This window comes from Heteronotia binoei, chromosome 3, assembly GCF_032191835.1.
Source record: "Heteronotia binoei isolate CCM8104 ecotype False Entrance Well chromosome 3, APGP_CSIRO_Hbin_v1, whole genome shotgun sequence".
NCBI lineage: Eukaryota > Metazoa > Chordata > Lepidosauria > Squamata > Gekkonidae > Heteronotia > Heteronotia binoei.
In genome coordinates this window covers 165,361,269-165,380,296 of record NC_083225.1, presented here as the reverse complement: position 1 = coordinate 165,380,296, position 19,028 = coordinate 165,361,269, and the positions used below count along the sequence as shown (strand labels likewise).

The 19,028-nt window shown below is 43.6% G+C and overlaps 1 protein-coding gene across 1 annotated transcript in view; it reads right to left on the bottom strand.

Moving 5' to 3' along the window:
• The window catches only part of CENPJ (centromere protein J), a 28,489-nt gene extending 12,615 nt beyond the window's left edge, over positions 1-15,874 (bottom strand). The window contains exons 1-11 of the mRNA XM_060234832.1: positions 15,732-15,874; positions 15,053-15,540; positions 13,189-13,312; positions 10,841-11,110; positions 9,760-9,883; positions 9,425-9,530; positions 6,112-7,696; positions 4,752-4,881; positions 3,183-3,348; positions 1,695-1,937; positions 455-554 (exon numbers count right to left, since the gene is read on the bottom strand). Of these exons, the coding sequence (XP_060090815.1) occupies positions 455-554; positions 1,695-1,937; positions 3,183-3,348; positions 4,752-4,881; positions 6,112-7,696; positions 9,425-9,530; positions 9,760-9,883; positions 10,841-11,110; positions 13,189-13,312; positions 15,053-15,478 (3,274 nt within the window). The 5' untranslated portion in view covers positions 15,479-15,540; positions 15,732-15,874. The remainder of the gene's footprint in view (positions 1-454; positions 555-1,694; positions 1,938-3,182; positions 3,349-4,751; positions 4,882-6,111; positions 7,697-9,424; positions 9,531-9,759; positions 9,884-10,840; positions 11,111-13,188; positions 13,313-15,052; positions 15,541-15,731) is intronic.
• Between the last annotated feature and the right edge of the window lie 3,154 nt (positions 15,875-19,028).

The window sequence follows — 19,028 nt, the reverse complement described above, 5'->3', positions numbered from 1 at the left end:
CACTCTTAACCACTACACCAAACTGGCTCTCAATTTACTTACTGATTTACTTAGCATCCAGAGTAAACCACCATTAGACCACCAAGATAGAAATCCAGTAAAGGGAGGGGGGAAGCTCAACATAAGTGCATAGCAGAAACATTTCAATACCTTTTCACAAAAACTTCGGAATTAGATTTTGTAATGTTTCTATCACTGTTTACAACAATGCAATCCACTTCCTTCTGAAAGACTGGCTTAAAGACAAGAGGGATGACATATGTAAAAAAGGATGTGTCTTCAGCAACATAGTTTGTGGGCCTGAACAATGAGAATCCTTCAAGGAAGTCTCTGGAGTGACTAGTACTGAAAAACCATGATTCTAAAGGAGCCCCTGTAAAAGAATTATGTCAAGGCTTGCAACTGAAAGGGGCATCTAGAAATGATACTACATCCCATAGACAAGCCTTCTTACCTTCTGGGAACAAATCGCTTTTCCCATCTGTTTTGCTGCTCTTCTCTGCTTGAGGTACCGGAGACACATTCTGACTCTTCTGCAATACAGCTGGCACATGCTGAGAAAATAAGTGTCTTTAGAACTCGAAACAGCTCAGTCTGGATCAGTTTCTTGGAAGGCAGGACTGGCCATGCATGTTTTCTTAGGCAGAGAATTGTGGAAGGACAGTGCTCTATACTTAGGGGGTTCAGTGACAGATTATCTGGTTGGCATGAAGAGGGTCCCAGGTTCAATCCCTGGCATCTCCAGTTAAAAGGATCAGGTAAGAGATGATGTAAGACTCTACCTGAGACCCTGGAGAGCTGCTTGCCAGTCAGAGTCGACAATACTGATTTGATGGACCAAGGGTCTGATTCAGTATATGGCAGCTTTGTGTACGTATGTGTAGTTGGTCACCAACTACTTTATTTCACGGCAGCTGGATCTTCCAAACAGAGTTCTCTGTTAATACTTTTAAAATGTGCTGTAGACTGCCAAAGAGGAAGTTGTCGGCAGTGAAAGCAGTGAGACAATCTTGTTTTCCCATTTGCATTCATATCCTCTTGAACATACAGTTGCCCCTCAGGAAACCTGTCAGGCCACACAACAAAAAACCCCCAGAAATAGAAGCCACAAGCAGCATTGCATTGCTGTGCCAGGAGAACACAAAGTAGTTGGGGGAGGATGGAAGCACATTAAGAGACTGAGTTCATGAACTCTTAGTTGTCACATAATAACCTATAATCAAACTCTTAGAGAGCCAAAGTAGTTTGAAGCAAAGCGTGACTCCTCCCATCTAGATAACAGCAGGACATATATGAACAGATTGGCAGGTAACCTTAGAACGCAACTGCAACATACCACCGAAACGATAATTACAGAGTAATATAAAAATCACAGGAAATGTGAGAGCTTTTTAATGAAGACACTGTAGTGGTAAAGCTCTTTTCTTTCAACTTCACTCTCCCTTTACTTGCCCCCACATCCATATACTTGCTCACACACGTACTTCAGCCACACTCACTCTGGCAAAGGCATGGTCTTTCAAGAACCAAGAGTATTTTAAAGCTAAAGCAGCAGAACTAAGCCATGCAGTCTTCCATTTGCATTTAAATTATCCCTCTGGGGCAAGTTTCAGGTTCCTGTTGTATTTCAAAGAGGTGAATTGCAGCATATTTACTCCTCAATCAACTAGAAAGGAGATTAAAAGAGAACTTACTGCAAACTCTGCTGCTGTCTTGGAATAGATCCCACAGCTGTCAGCTTTCCTGTTTGCAGCTTCTTTCTCTCTTTTCCAAGCTTTCAGACGAAACCTTTCCATAATTTTGATCTCTTCCCGTAGCTCTGCATTCTGTCTGGTCAAAGCTTCTATCTGGTCTCGAAGACGCATGTGGGTGGTTGACCATTTTGCTTCTCTCCGTTTTAAATCTTCCTGCAAGGTTGCCATCTGCTGTTTCAGAGCCTTAATTTAAAAAAAAAAAAGTATGCAAGCTAATTATTCTTCGGTTACATTACAAAATACAAACTGAAGGAGACGAACCCTCTGCGGCGGCAACATACAAAATATACAAATCAGGGTGGTCTCTGTTTTGTGCTTCTTCCAACAAGGAGTCAGCAGCACACTCACTTTAACATTGACTTGTAGGCTCCAGTTTTGATGAAGTATTGGGAAATGTGGCGCAAGACTGCAGAAAAGCAGAAACAAAAAAGGACAACGTTCTTTCAAGGCAAGTGTGGTGGGAATGCCTTCTTTGCTTAGGAGGAGGACTCTTAAGAAGCACAACTAGAGTGTACTGCAACCAAAGAGGAAGCAGGCAAACATCATCAGGAAGGGTGACCTGCCACTGGCAAAGAGTGCGATAGTAGGGGGAGAACGGGAACAGTGAGGGCAGACAAGACCTGTGTGGAAGGAGCAGGGAGGTGTGTGATTTCCCTTGTGACCTTACAAGGTGGAATGATGCAGGTGGGACGAGGGGAACTGCAAGACAGTAACAATACAAGGAGGAGGATTCTTGGACCTCAACTACGGACTGCGGGGCAGAGAAAAGACATCCCATTACTATCCAAAGTGCAATTCCATAGAAATCGGGGGTGGGGGTGTTGTAGCAAGGAATTCCTTTGCATATTAGGCTACACCCCTCCGAGCTGCTCCAAGAGCTTACCCCTGGTACTAAGAGCCCTGTAAACACTTGAATTGGCTACATCAGGGGGTTGTGACATATTATGCAAAGGAGTTCCTGCTACAAAAAAAGTCCTGCATAGAAATATCCCCCAAAATTCTTGAATAACAGATGGCTAAACTAGGCCCATTAAAAATTCCCACTTGGTTTGGTTTTTAAGATTAAAAAAACTTGGAAGAGTACATGATGTAGATTGCAGCTGTACAGTAGAAGGAGTTCACAGTGTTTCCTCCATTGCAAGAATCATACATTGCCAGTTATGGGGGGCTAACAATAGTGGGAGGGAATTTTTAAATCTGAAAACTACATAGGGGTGGAAGAATAAGTCTCCTCGCTGTGAGCTTGAATCCAAATCTCTACAACCAGCTCCTTTTAGCCTTAAAAAATGAATACATCTCTTAGGGATACATCTAGCAAGGTCAGAAAAACTAATGCGTTAAGAACATTTTGTAGTTATGGAAGTACTACCTTAAGGACATGGATTTATAGTGCTCTCAATTAGGTATAGGCTTTTCCCCTGTGTTTACCTGAATTTCATCACGCTCTTTTTTATCTGGAATGGTTCTGGCTGCCAGGGCATATTTCTCAAAAACTTTACGTTCTTTTTGCAGCTTTCTCATTTCCTCTTTCTTTGTTTCTTCGATTTGAGCCAGTTCTTTTGCTTTCTGTTGTTCGAAGTTGGCAATTTCTTTCCTGAAATGTAACTGCACATTACCCTCTTGCGTATCTTCCACATTTAAAGCATCCTCTTTCAAAACTTGTGTGACATAACTTTTTACCCCTTAGGAATTTCACCAACCAAATATTTTAAAAAAGAGAGCCCTCCTAGGGGGATAACCTACCATGTCCGATTTCCTGGGATGCAAGAACATCCTTTAAATCTCATTATATGCATTAGTTAATCAAGAACAGCCAGAAATATCTTCAGGAATTATTCATAGTACATCTTAGTTAGCAGGAGAGGATAATTACTGACCACTTATTATAAATTAAAATATTCCTTAGTACAATTCCAGTTGTTAAAAGACAATTCCACTCATTAGAAATAGAGCGATTGTCCTCAGAAAATGCTGTTTGACTACATCTATATAACAAATAAAAATTAGATATTTTTGACTAATTCAAAGGAAGAAACCTTAGGTTGGAGGAACATCCTGCCACCTAAGGAAGGATATGGTCCACTTATGTACTTGAAGAGCAAGTTTGGTGTATTGGTTAAGAGCAGCAGACTCTAGAGAACTGGGTTTGATTCCCCAGTCCTCCATAAGCACCTCTGAGTGACCTAGGGGACTGCCTTTCCCCACATGCACCCCAGAGAGCACTGCATTCAGGAGGTCAAAATCTATCCATCCCCAGACTAAGGGAGGCTAGACTAAGTTCTACACGGGCTAGGGCCTTCTCAGCGGCAGCACCAACACTATGGGATGCTCTCCCAGAGGCCATAAGGGCCCTGTGGGACCTCTCCCAATTCCGCAGGGCCTGCAAAACCAAACTCTTTCGACAGGCCTACAACAACTAACGTGGGAGGAGGCTGCCACTGTTATATTGCTGAGCAATATCATCTGTAAGACCGCTAATAGAGTAACAAAGGGATAGAGAACTGAAATATGGAAAAACCGCCTTTGTTATGAAATCTTTTTATAGCACCTAATAATGTAGTTTTTAAATCGTTTACATTTTTTTATTCTTTTATAACTGTAATTTGAATCGTTTTATCATGACTGTTAGCCCCCCCCTCCCGAGTCTGCTCACAGAGCGGGCAGCATATAAATCTAAAATAAATAAATAAAATAAAACAGGTCAGTCACAGTTCTCTGAGCTGTTCTCTCAAGAGCAGGTCTCTCAGAGTGTCTGTTCTGGGGACAGGAAAGGAAGGAGATTGTGAGCCATTCTGTGACTCCCAAGTGAAGGGCAGGGTATAAATCCAACCTCTTCTTCTTCAGCAAGTTTATTGACTGACATTGGGAACCATCAATTAAATCTTATTAAATCTTTTGTGATATTACCCAGCTGAGTTTTGATTTGTGAGTTCTAAGCAGTGCACACCTATTGTAGGCTAATAAATGTCAGACCAAGAACACAGAGTCTGAAGTTACCTGAGATTTTCCAAAGAACTCTCATGCTCATTTCGAAGTTTTGTTAAAGATGCATTTTCCATCCTGAACCTTTCAATTTCTGTCTCCAATTCAACAATCTTCTCTCTCAAAAGCTGGGATCGAGCAGTGTCTAATGGGACAGATTCACCATATTTTATATGCATCAGTCAGAGATACATGTACTGTATGTTAAAGTGTGATCTGTTAAACTGAAACATATTTCATTGATATTGAGTTCTGGGGATGAGATACGGGGGAGGGGAGAGTGTAAATAAAGCATTCAGAAGATACTGTAGTATCAAGAGACAGATGATAATAATACATTAACTCATTAATTTATCAGAAGACATGAGTCACTGGAAAAAACTAATGCTAGGAAAAGTTCAAGGCAGCAGGAAAAGAGGACGACCCCAGGTGAGATGGATTGATTTGATAGCCACAGCCTTTCGTTTGCAGGGCTGTTGATGATAGGACATTTTGGAGAACATTAATTCATAGGACTGCCATGAGTCAGAGGTAACTTGACAATTCTTAACACATATGCTCACTCTAACTCAAATGCCTAGACAGCTTCAGTGTAGCCACAAGAATCTCTGATGCACAAAAGTAATTAGCAAGAGACAGTTTCCACTAAAGCAGGGGTGCCCAATGGTAGCTCTCCAGATGTTTTTTGCCTACAACTCCCATCAGCCGTTGCCCATGCTGGTTGGGGCTGATGGGAGTTGTAGGCAAAAAACATCTGGGAGCTACCATTGGCCACCCCTGCACTAAAGAAAGCCAAACCGGACACAGACATTTCAGAGAGTATCCCCTCCTGCACTGGACACGCTTGAGCCTTCTCAAATCCATACACTATTTTGACAAAGATCACTGTTTTTTAAAAAATCCTCTAATTAACCTAAGTGGGAAACACATGCTGCTGCATATGTTGCTTCAGTTACCCTCAACTGTCCCCCTCCCACCATTCTATCAGGTTGTCAGCTGCCTGGAGCATGGATCACACCTTGCATTACCATGGGGGGCGGGAGGAGCCAGAAAACTGATGGCAAAAAGATAAAGCTATTTTGCTTGCATGAGCTACTTTTTGCCACTTTTACATACAAATGTCTTAATTGCAAACCATTACATCATTTTACACATTTAATAGCATGTGCACAACTGCTGAAGGGAAGTAAATTGTCAGTTTAAATCCCCAACCAAGTGTAGACTCCCATGGGTGGCCATTTGACATAGAAAACAGCAAGCCAAGATCAAAGATCCATTCTCTAATTTTTAGAGAACATCTTTTTGAATACATATTATTCATACCATCCGGGGTAGGGGAAACATGCACAATGTTCAGTTTCTTACTCTTGCTTACCTGCTGGTTCTCCCTGACCCATGCTGGGCTTCATTTCAAGCCTTTGTTGCACATCTCCCGTCGGTTTGGGCCTCAGAGAAGGAAAGAGCTTCAGCATCAGGTCCGTTGTGGGAGGCGCAGTGACCTTGCTATCTGCCACACTTGGCTTGGCCAGAGCATCCCCCTTCTTCATTATTGCAACCTTCCTCTTTATTGCTTTGTCTGGGAAGAATGCCTCACTCCAAGTGGAACAATCAGTGGACGGAGATGCTTTAATAGCCACACCAACACTTGGTGCCTGGGCACACAGTCTCCCGTGCTCTTCAAAGTCAGACCATGATCTTTCGTCATCAAATTCAACCTTATTCTTATTCACACAGCATACGCTTTGATATTCAGGGGCTTCATCGACAATTATCTCGCTAGATTGTCTGCTAGTACAATCTTTTTCCAGCAAATCAAGATTGGCACCACTGCTTGCACCTTTATCTTGTCCTCTGCACTCAGAGTATGCTGGACTATTGCCTCGGTTATTCAAGGCAAGCCCTTTGGCTTCCTTGCTTGCAGGTTTTATGGTAGTTTGAAATTCTTCCTCCGAGTCAGAAGTCGTCTTGCTACTTCTATCTGAGTCATCCCCATCCCACTCTGTATTTCTAAAATCTTGAAAATGAGCAGAGGGAAAGGCCCAAAGCATTTTAGTATCAGCTTTATTTAGATGATGATCCTTCAGTATGACAGGTGCCTGTGCTTCAGCAGCTGGGCCTCTATCCCTCTCCTTGCTAGCTTGTTGGGAAGGAAGGTCTTCTCTCTTATGAACATCTGTAACATCCAGTACTTCCAGCCTCTGCTGTGCCTGCTTTAACTTGATGGGAGTAGAAGACATTCTGTGTCCCATGGAAACCTGCTGCCCTTGGTCCAAGATCTTTATGATAAGTGAAGAATTGCTAGCAAAAGATATTTCATCAGCAGCTTGCTCCAGAAACAAAAACTCATCCAGTTCAATTTTTTCTTTTTCCTTATCAGCGTCCCAGTTTTCCAGCTTCTTCTGGAAAGACAGTTCAAACGAGAGTGCCGAGTCTTTTTCAGAGCAATCTGCAAGACCTTTGGGATGAGGGAGCGCTTGGGTTGACTCTGTTGGCGACTGCCGAGTTTCCCCAAATGACTTGCTGTCTGCTTCATTCAGCTTTGCAAGTTCTGTTAAATTTTCTTTACTCTTCTCTGAGGCAACAGAATCCTTCAGTGGTCCCACTTTCTTTTCACTGGGGTTTTGTCTTGTAGAAAGAGGAATGCCTTTCCCAGTGCTATTCCTCTGTGTTGCTGTTTTCTGAGCAGAACCCTTCTTTGGCTTAGCAACCTGGTTACTCTTTTTAGGCACAGCATTATCGGAAACGTGCTCCTTATTTAAAGGAGCAACTTTCCTATGAAGCTGCAGCTTATCTACTTTAACTGTGTTGCAGACTTCTGAAGCATTTGGATTAACAGTTATTTTGCTCTCTTTTTGCTTTGGCACTTTAGATTTGGCACTAGTAAATCTAGTTAAGCCTTCACCTCGTTTTAGAAAGCGTTGCTTGGGAACTGCTTGCTGACAGGTTGATCTTCCAACTTCCTAAAATAAAGTAAAAAACACTGTTTTTACACTTTTTCAAAGAGTATGTATTTATTTGGCTTCACCAGTCTACAAATGCAAGATGGTGGACCTCTCCCACATTCCCTGCTCTCCAGCCATCCTTTCTGGCCTTCAGAAAATTTATTCCTGGGGTGGGGGGACATGCATGCTCATGGGTTTCTCAAGAACAAGTCATGTCAGTCTAATCTGATCTCTTTTTTTGAGAAAGTGACTACCTTGCTGGATCAGGGGAATGCTGTAGACATCATTTATCTTGATTTTAGTAAGGCTTTTGATAAGGTTCCACATACTATCCTTGTTGACAAGTTGGTAAAATGTAGTCTGGATCCTGTTACCATTAGGTGGATCTGTAACTGGTTGACAGATCGCACCCAAAGAGTGCTTGTGAATGGTTCCTCATCCTCTTGGAGAGGAGTGACAAGTGGAGTGCCTCAAGGATCTGTCCTGGGGCCTGTTTTATTCAACATCTTTATAAATGATTTGGATAAAGGAAAAGAGGGAATGCGTATTAAATTTGCAGATGATACTAAATTGGGAGGGGTTGGAAACACAGAAGAAAGAAACAGGATACATGATGACCTTGACAGGCTGGAAAACTGGGCTAAAATCAATAAAATGAATTTTAACAGGGATAAATGTAAAGTTCTGCATTTAGATAGGAAAAATCCAATGCATGGTTATAGGATGGGGGAGACTTGTCTTAGCTGTAGAATGTGCAAAAAGGATCCAGGGGTCTTAGTGGATCATACGCTGAACATGAGTCAACAGTGTGATGTGGTGGCTAAAAAGGCAAATGCAATTTTGGGCTGTATCAACAGAAGTATAGTGTCCAGATCACGTGATGTGATATCGCTTTACTCTGCTCTGGTAAGACCTCATCTGGAGTACTGTGTTCAGTTTTGGGCACCACATTTTAAGAAGGATATAGACAAGCTGGAACGGGTCCAGAGGAGGGTGACGAAGATGGTGAGGGGTCTGGAGACCAAGACCTATGAGGAAAGGTTGAAGGAGCTGGGGATGTTTAGCCTGGAGAGGAGGCAGCTGAGAGGTGATATGATCGCCATCTTCAAGTACTTGAAGGGCTGTCATATAGAGGATGGAGTGGAATTGTTTTCTGTGGTCCCGGAAGGTAGGACCAGAACCAATGGGTTGAAATTAAATCAAAAGTTTCCGGCTCAACATTAGGAAGAACTTCCTGACCGTTAGAGCGATTCCTCAGTGGAACAGGCTTCCTTGGGAGGTGGTGGGCTCTCCTTCCTTGGAGTTTTTTAAACAGAGGCTAAATGGCCATCTGACAGCAATGAAGATCCTGTGAATTTAGGAGGAGGTGTTTGTGAGTTTCCTGCATTGTGCAGGGGTTGGACTAAATGACCCTAGAGGTCCCTTCCAACTCTATGATTCTATGTAGGTCAGGAGGCTGCAGTGAAGAAAAGGGAAACTGCAGAAAGGATAGTTTTGCCTTCTTTCCTCTCTCTCTTGACCCATATGACCATAACCTGGGTTGGGGGGCTTTTGCGCAGTCAAAAAGGACTGCTGAAGGGAGGGGAACATGGGAAAGTTCCATAACTGCCAGCACTATCCACTGATGGGCTGCTGGATCAATATGAAAAAAATGATGTACCAGCCAAGGACATGATTAAAGTACAAACTCGACTGTGAAAGGAGAGAATTTCATATGCTGGGGGGGTGGGGAGTAGTATCTATAACCTTTCGATTTCCCTTTTGCCTAAGCCGCTGTTCTTCCAGTTGTATCTGTTCTTCCAGCAGTTCTTCAAATGTCAGTTTTCTCTCTTGAATACTAGTAAGAATGGGCCTGTCACAAGAGACGGAAAATTTTCATTGTCAAATCTTGTCATGAAATACATTAAAATAAAACAAAAGGCATTCATATCCTTAGGACTTTGCTGTTTGTTTCATTTAGGCACAAGCTCAGCTTTGCAGTTTCTAGAAGCATGTTACCTTCCAGTGTAGATTTATTTCACTTGAGCCTACCACATACACACAGTACAAACACACTTTGCTCCATGCAAAACCTAACTCACCTTTCCTCTGCACTGAGAATTTCCAAGCACCTCTGCCCAGTCTCTACATTTCCTGGGCTTTCACTGTTATTGCTACCATCTGCACTTCCTCTCAGATTTGGTTCTGGAGACCTACCGCTGCCTCCTGTGAAATAAAGATAACTGACATCTTACAGGTGGTCCAGGTACTGTGAACATCCAGAGGAGAAAAGACAAGTGAATAAAGAGGATGCAGGAATTGGATTGGGGACGAGAGAAATATATACATATATCCCTTCGGAAAAACCACAGCAATAAAGACTTGCAGCTGCCTTCTAGGCACGTTCTAACAAGATTTCCTGCATTTTAGCTGTGCAGGTATAGTTCTACAATTTAAAGTTTTGCAAATGACTTCACCTGCCTCCATATATTTGTGCATCTGAGGGCAGCTTGAACAGGAACCTGGATGTGACTTTTATCTGCACCTTTTGATCTGCGTTATAATTGTTTGCCTCCACCCATCCCCAGCACACATAATGTGCTGGTTTCCCTTTCAAGTCCATCTTTTTCTCACAGAAATCTTCATTCGGTGGAAATCACAAATCTACCACATTGGCTCCTAAGCAGTTGCTCTTGGGCAACTGAAGATAAGGGGCAATACACTGAATTTTTTGGAAACTAATCCAAGACAGTTTAGTATAACTTAATAGCTGCTTGCATAGCTCAGTGTGAAATGCAAGGCAAAGACTTTCCTGTCTCTGTCTCATCTCAAGTATAATAACCTTACTAGGTGGCCTTTGGCAAGTCATACCCCTGAATGGATGGCAGAAATCCAAGAAACACAGATGTGACATTCCTCATTATGGGCTTAATATACTCAGAGATAGTCTGTACCCTTTTCCCCATTGTACAGAGCACTTTGTGTCTGTTTTCAATAATCTTCATAACGATCCCGTAAAGGTAGTTTAGTTTCTGGGGGGAGGGTGAATCTGGGATTTTAACCCATTGGTTTTAAATCTTAAAATGTTTTAATTGTGATTGTAAGGTGACTTGAGCCACGAGGAAAGGCCACAGGGAAAGCCACAAACTTTTTTTTTAATTAAAGAGGTAGAAACTTGTATACCTGAAATGGAAGTTTGGTTTGCAACCTCCGATTTGTTCTGCATTTCTAATAATTGATTCTCATAGGAAGGTTCTCCAGAGGAAATTCCTTTTGATATTTGATCATCACTTATTATTTGCAGAGAATCCTTTTGTCCAGCAGGAGAAGCAGAACACGTGCGATCCTGGGGAACACTATTTCCAAAGCGACAGGGCGGGAAATAAGGTGCAGGGGAGAAGCGAGCTGATGGACTATATTGTCGATCGATGTCATCTTCTGTTACAGCAACATCTTAAACACAAAAATAATGGATGTCTGTGATATTTGCACACACCACTTCTGGGCATTCAGTCAATTACAGGAGTTTCAAAACTATGATCAAGAAAAACCTTAACCTCATAACACTGTAGGCATAAACTTAGACAATCATAGAATCAAAGAGTTGGAAGGGACCTCCAAGGTCATCTAGTCCAACCCCCTGCACAACACAGGAAGTTCACAAATACCTCCCTACACACACACACACTCAGTTACCCCTGCTTCATGTCCAGAAGATGGCCCCCCCCAAAAAAACCAGGTTCCCTAGCCAAATTGGCCTGGAGAAAAATTGCCTGACCCAGAGTGGCGAACAACATTCCCTGGGCTTGTAAAGAATGCACCATGAGAACAAAGCACTGATGCAACCCTTTCTGCCCTCCTTCCCCTGATCTCCCTAAGTTCACAGAATCAACATTGCTGTCAGATGGCCATCTACCGTAGCCTCTATTTGAAAACCTCCAAAGCAGGAGAGCTCACTACTTCCCGAGGAAGTCTGTTCCATTGAGGAACTGCTCTCACTGTCAGAAAGTTCTTCCCAACGTTTAGCCGAAAACTCTTTTGAGCATAAAGAGATCAGAGTATAAAGGAATAGCTGGAGTTTATGGTAGAGAATTTTAGCATTTTAATGGCATGCATTTAACTGCATACCTAGTAGCGGTTTTATTTCGTTCATGCTTGTAAAGTACAGTCTATTTTAAATATTTGTTATGTTACCTTCTATTCATCAGGTGCAGGTTTCTAATCAGAAGTCCTGCATCTCTCATTGGAACAAGCATGCAAAGCTGGAAACCGACCCGGTACAGTCTACTGTAGGGACAAGCAGCCCACTGAGACCTCCACAAGCCTGCTGACTTAACTGCCTGCCTGACCATGTACAGGGGAGTCAATAGACACTTGTCCTGGGCAGAGAGCTGCATGCAGTTTGATGGGTCACTGGTTGTGCAACTGTGTTGCAGAAAGATAACCCATCTCAGAGTAGCTCTTTATTTTACAGAATGTTATTCCCATAAAGCATTTTCAAGGCTCTTACCAGTGTTACAAAACAAATGATACCTGACAGATAAAGAGTGCATAAGTATCATCTCACCCGCAACTATAAAGATATGAGTTTTTTAAAAATTGAAAATGCATCTCGGTGTACAATAAAATCATGAGCCTTGCAACAGCAGTGTGCTCCACAACATTTATTCCATGTCTAGCATGTAACTTGAGGGCGATAACAGATGGCAGTGTTGCCAACTGGTCTGGAGAAAAAATGTCCTCTCTATTAGAGTTTTAATGAAGAAGAACTGCAGATTTATACCCCACCCTTCTCCCTGAACCAGAGACTCAGAGCCGCTCCTATATCTTCTCCTGCCACAACAGACACCCTGTGAGGTGGGTGGGGCTGAGAGGGCTCTCATAGCAGCTGCCCTTTCAAGGACAACCTCTGCCAGAGCTATGGCTAACCCAAGCCCATTCCAGCAGCTGCAAGTGGAGGAGTGGGGAATCAAACCCAGTTCTCCCAGATAAGACACACTTAACCACTACACCAAACTGGCACACATTTAATGTGTGGAAATGGGCTGGTGAAACTTTTAATGGCCCTAAAATATATAACATCACCTGATAAAACCATCCCAGTAAGCCTCTGCTAATCAGACACAATAGGTTTTCCCAAGCCTGTTGGCAACCTAATTTATAGGCTTGGGCCAGTCATATGACCTTGGGCCAGTCATTCTCTCTTCCAGGCTAATTTGTGCAGATAAAAAGGAAGGGTGACTACATATGCATCCCTGAGTTCCTGGGCTAATGATAAAATATCTAAAAGTTCTTAGATATAAAGATCTGTCTGCATCCCAATAAGTTCTAATTGAGAAGTGTAAGAGTAGCTGAAAATTACATGATTTCAGTCTTTGATGAGAGGTTTCCTGGTTACATGTTTACCTAGCAAAGTATCCTCATACAACAAAAAGCAATGAACACACAATAAAGATTTTAATAAAATGATTCTCTGACTACTGAAACAATAATGCCCTTTTAAAGGCTTTCGGTCCCTCATTTACACTTACTGGAGTGTCCTTGCTGCTCAGAAACCAGGGAAAGTAGTTTCTGTTGTTCTTCTCTTAGCCTTTGAATTTGCTCCATTTGTTGCATTTTCAGCTCTTCTTGCTTGAGCTGCTGCAGTCCTTTCAGCTTTTTGAGCACAAAAAAAGGGGAGGTACAATTTTTAAAAACTAATATAAGCAATAACCAGCAAGTCTTGTAAGAAACAGTTTCTAGAAAATCAGAGTGCATGTAACAACAACATTTCAATAGATCCCAAATCTTCTGTGTGCCATTTGAGCTATATGAGAAATTGAATACACAATCAGAATCAAAGTCAGCAAGACGTAGCCTGAAATCGTGATCCAGTCAGTCTGTGTCTTTGCAGGATGTCTATCACTCCCACTCTGAAATACAAACCCAGCTAGAGCTTCTATTTCCTGCCAGCCCAAGTGAGACTGAGTTGTTGCATGAAGGTTTTCATAACCAGTTAGGTCTAACTGTGTCTGGGACACCATGTTAAAGGAGCACAAAAAATTTATCACAGTTGCAGCTACCACTTCCACAGGCTGGTGTGCAATAAACTTTTGGCAAAGTCTATAAAAACAAGTTGTGCTTGGTAGTCCTTTCATTTGGATGTATGGTCAAAATATTATCCAAATAAAATAGCTGGGAAAAGTGAACCTACCACCATTGGTGTCAAACCAGAAGTAGCACTACAGCCCAAGGCATTGGTTGTAAGGGGGATGGTAATAAGAACTTACAAACAGTGCGATACAAATTGGATCTGTTCCAAATACCTCACAACTCCCCCTACAAGCATTTCAACATAGAAGGACATCCAATTGCAGTTTGAAAAGCAATTCCGAATTAAATGACCTGCAGAAGTTGCCTCCTAGCACTTCTACCCTGATTCCACCCTGGTTGACCCTGATTGGCTATTGAGTTGAGTAATCTGAACCAATCTAGTACTAGTACAGTAAAGTCCACTCAAGGTCCAGGCACTTCAACAATAACAATACTTGTTTACAGTATTTCAAGCCCTTGGGGTTGGGTTCCATGAAAGATGTCCCTGTGCACAAAAAGGGGTAGTGTAAAAATCATTCCTCACTGCCTGCTTTCACCAAGTAAAAACAAGTGTTTCCCCATTATTTTTTCCTGCACATGCAATAGCCAATCAGGGCCAACCAATTAATTAGCATCTGCTGTGAAAAGAAAACTTAGAGAAGGAATATAGACTCTGTAAGGCAGTCTCCCAAGGTCGAATCTCCAAGCAGCAGCAACTGCTCTGCAGGTGTTACTAATCAGCAGAAGGGCACTGTTAAATAGGCCAGAATCCCAACAACACTTAAGAGTTTTGAAGGAAAGTCTAGTCACCTCAGAACCTGAAGCCTAAATTATCAAATTCCTTACAGCCGCCTAGACTTTAATCTAGCTGTATTGCTGTAAACCCTGCTTAAGACACATAATTCATGCCAGACATTATCCTTTCTGTTTACATATTGTTAAGATTTAATCCCCTGAGCTGACATAGGCAGCAATCCCTTTGATTACAGCAAAGAGATGGGTAGTGATACAGGATATTACGCAAGCCATTTTCCTAATTAAGACCAGGCTATGATTCCTTGGCAGGTCTATACAAGGTGCAACCCAGCCCATAAACGTATTTCACCTATTGCATACTGGCATCCTCTCAGATACTCAAAGCATCCCAAAGTTTACAATCCAGAAAAGCATCAAAAACATTTTAAAGGTGTTTGTATCAAACCCATTATGGGCTGCATTCAGCTTAGGGTGTACAAGTTATACCAGACCATCCTGTGAATTTGCCAACATTCTCTTCCTTGACAGAAGCAATACTAATGCTGCCCAATGAAGGCAAGTTTTTACCTGCTCAAGTTTCTGTGTCAGTGGCTCATTGCAACATCCTTCATGCATATCATCCTGTCGACTGCATTCAAAATCATTTTGCAGGGCTTTGCACAGGGCTGGACCTTCTTTAACCATTAGCATGGGTTGCTTCTTAGCCAGCGTCCTTGGGAAAGGTGTTGTAGCCGCATCCAGCTGCTCTTCACAAGGGCTGCGTGACGAGTCGGAGCCCTCTTCCCCGTGCAGAGAGTCTTCGCTGAGAGAAGCGCAGTTTGAACTGCATAGCGAGCTCACTGCAAAACTCAAGGAGGCATTTTCAATATTATTTGCTCGAGCGGTTCTCAAACTAGAGAAAGATGGATTTAATATGACTCCAGCCCGGGAAGCATTAGACATCCAATGAGCTGTTAAGTTTTCTTCCCAACTGAGATCTGCGGAGGTGGCCATGTGGAAAATCCAAACTGTGACTGCTGGCAAATCCCAACAATTTGGTATCCGGCTTTTAGTGCCTGCAAGGGAAGAAAAAAAAGGAAAACTGTGTGTCTCTCATACACACCAGAATCCACATTTTATTGAAATACATTACAAGCACAGTTTCTACGCACAGCCAATGGAAACTTCAGAATTCCTTACAATTGCATGACAAGGAAACGCGAAGCATCATTCCCGCCCCCAATATCACTCCCGACCCATCACTCACCTATTTGCTAGTAGCCTCTGTGCTGGGCAATACCCGCTACAGACCCTTTACAAACCTACCGCCATCCTCCAAGTTCCCAGCGCCACAGGCTGAACAATACCGGCCGCAACGCACCCTGGGAGCTGTAGTTCGCCATCCTCCACGGCCCTCGGTCTAAAGAGAAAGTACTTTCACAGTGCGAACTACAGTTCCCAGAAATTGCAAGGGGAAGAAAGGACGTTATTAGGTTGGGTTGGTAAATACGACGCTGGTCGCTCCGAAGTGGTGGCAGTTGAGGGGCGTGGCTCAGAGTTTCACGTTGTTTCTGGGGTGGGGACCGTTTTTTCCCTCGAGGGAATTGGGGAAGGGAGGGTTTTGTGGTAAGACGGTTTCCCGAGATATTTGTGTGTGTTTTACAATGGCCGAGATCTGTTTTGTTTTAGAATGGCAAAAATATGCAATTGTTATAGTTTCCAATAGTATTAAATAGCTTTACAAGTTGTTGTTTTGTTGTTGTTCTCCAATGGGATGTCCAGCTTCACCGTTTCTCATTGTCCAGTATCAAGATTTGTGTTTATTGGCTGGTAAATTAAAGCATAGACACCGCCATAGAGTTGTGGTCCTAAATAAAACCTGTGGATATGTGTGGTATTATTTGTTCTACACATCCATCAGAAATCATGGAATCATAGAGTTGGACGGGATCTCCAGGGTCATGTAGTCTAACCTTCTGCACAATGCAGGAAACTCACAAGTACCTTCCCCACACACAAACCCAGTGACATCTGCTTGAGGACAAAAAGACAGAAAACCCTTGAGGGCCCCTGACCAAACTGGCCTAGAGAAAAATTACAGCCTGACCCCAAAGTGGTGAATAGCATTCCCTGGTTGTGTAAGAAAAGGCCACAATGGGGAGTTAGAAATGTGAATTACACCCTGTTTGACGGGACGGGCCCAATTCAGCCTTCATCCCCAGTCCCGTCAACTCCCTTTTGAGTTGCTAACACCTGAAGAAAGCTAATCCTCTTCCCACCACTAGGGCACACTGCCACCACCTGTTCAATTTAGGGGTTCCTCACTGAGAGGAACAGGACTCCCAATCCCCCTTGCCAGTTCTGTGGCCTCAAGGTCCTCTGCCAACCCAGCACCTGGTTAACACAGAGACCACAGTCCTTCTTTGGGAGACCCCTGGAGGATTGGCACCCTTGCCAGCTGTGTGCCTTCCCTGGACTCTCCTCTTTCAGTAGTGCGGTCTAAGGCAGTTGGGGAACCTTGGTGGTACAGAGGGACTACCTTTTAAACAAAACATATAACTATTTACAGGCATTTTTAAATACAGGGTGAACAGAAGTAATAAATGAAAGTAGGGATAAACGCTCCTTTCCCTAATATACAACTGGCCCTGACCATACCATCCAGAACAGACTCACCAGTCACCAAGACTCAAATCAAACTCAACTGTCAGCTTCCCCTGACAACTTTTAACTGCACGATCTTCTTCGTGGTCTCTGCGCTTCACACTCATGGGATGAAGCGCCAGCGCCGATCCACAATCGGTAATTCCAAAGTCCAGGATTTTTCACTGCCCGACCCCGGTGGGCACAAATATCCCACCAGTTCCTTCTTTACCACCGCATCAGATAGACTTGTTTTTTGTCACTCCAGTCGGTAGTTATTACCTTTTTCCTTCTCCAGGTTCTCTTCGTTTCTTCATTTTTTCTCCTGTTCCTGTTATTAAAAAATAAATAAATAAAAATAAATGATTTAGTTGTTTCACCCCTTTGGGGTTTTTTCTCCTGCCATCCCTGTCTATGGAAAAGCGTTGGGGGTTTTTTAAGCGGTGCCTCAAGTGTGGGAGCAAGATCCCGCCTCCGAACGGACATTCTCTTTGTCTGCTGTTCCTTGGGGAAGGTCATCAGGTGGAATCCTGCCATCACTGCTCAAAATTTTCCAAACAGACCAGGAAAAACTGAGCGGCGAGACTTTCGGCGGCACTGGTGAAATTGGCTCTTGCACCTTCAGATGTCGACATCGGCGTCGACAAGTACTTCGATGGCCGCCCCGCCATCGATATCGGTTCCAGTCTCGTTGTCGAGCCGACCGACCCAATCATTCCAGGGAGTCGACTGCCCCCACAAGCGTGCAGGCTTGACTTCCCATTCGGAACCATTGACCCCGGCCCAGAAGGCCAAAGGCGCCCAGGACTCATGCTCCAGGAAGCACAAGGAGAAAAAGAGGCGCCAAGACAGGCAGACTCCTTCTCCGCCACTGAAGGACCCTGCAATCATTTCAGGGGAGCCTCCGGAGAAAATCCTTGCTTCTCCGATTCGACCGAAGAGCCCCTCGGGTCCAACGGATGTTCCGCAGACCTCTCTCTCCGGCTCCGACCAAAAGGTCGACCCTATAGAACGGTCAGCAGACTCGAAAGAGGGCAGTGATCCTAGCTCAGCATCGGACTAAGAGGCAGAAGGGAAACCAAGTTTTCTTCTTTTTCCTCACATATGGGAAAATCTAAGGCTGCAGGAATCCCAAGCAGGGACTTTGACTCTGGTATCCTCCTTTCTTTCCCCCCCTCCTCGGGACCCACCCGCCTCCACAGCTTCTTGCAAGCCTGGTGGCAGATTACCACCGACAAGTGGGTCTTGTCCATCATACAGGAGGGTTATGCAATAGAATTTGTTCAGCCCCCTTCATATCCCAGATTAGTGATCACACACCCTACAGCAGTTTTGCTGGAAGTAGTCCAAAATCTGCTCAGCAAGCGAGCGATAGAACCCGTTCCAAATCATCTCAAGGGCCAGGGGTTCTACTCCAGGTACTTCACGGTTCCCAAGCAGGACAGCGGACTTCGTCCGATCATGGATCTGAGGGGCCTGAACTAATTCATCGCTTATCAGAAGTTCAGAATGCTGACTCTGCAAAGTATCCTTCCACTCATCAACTAAGGAGATTGGATGGCTACCCTGGACTTGAAGGATGCCTACTTCCACATCAGCATCCTCCCCAGGAGGTTTCTTCGGTTTGCCATTGGATGCACCATTTTCAATATCAGGTGTTCCCTTTTAGGCTCTCTATGGCCCCCAGGGTCTTCACAAAGACCATGGTTGTTGTGGTGGCTTACCTTCGGCTCCAAGTATCATCCTTTTCCCCTACATAGATGATTGGTTGATGGTTGCTGTATCCGAAGCTTCTCTCAGAGCACATCTACAGGTGGTTCTCAGCCTCTTGAGTGCACTAGGACTTCTGGTGAATGAGAAGAAATCTCACCTGGTCCCAACGCAAAGAGTTCAGTTTATCGGAGCAATTTTGGACACCACC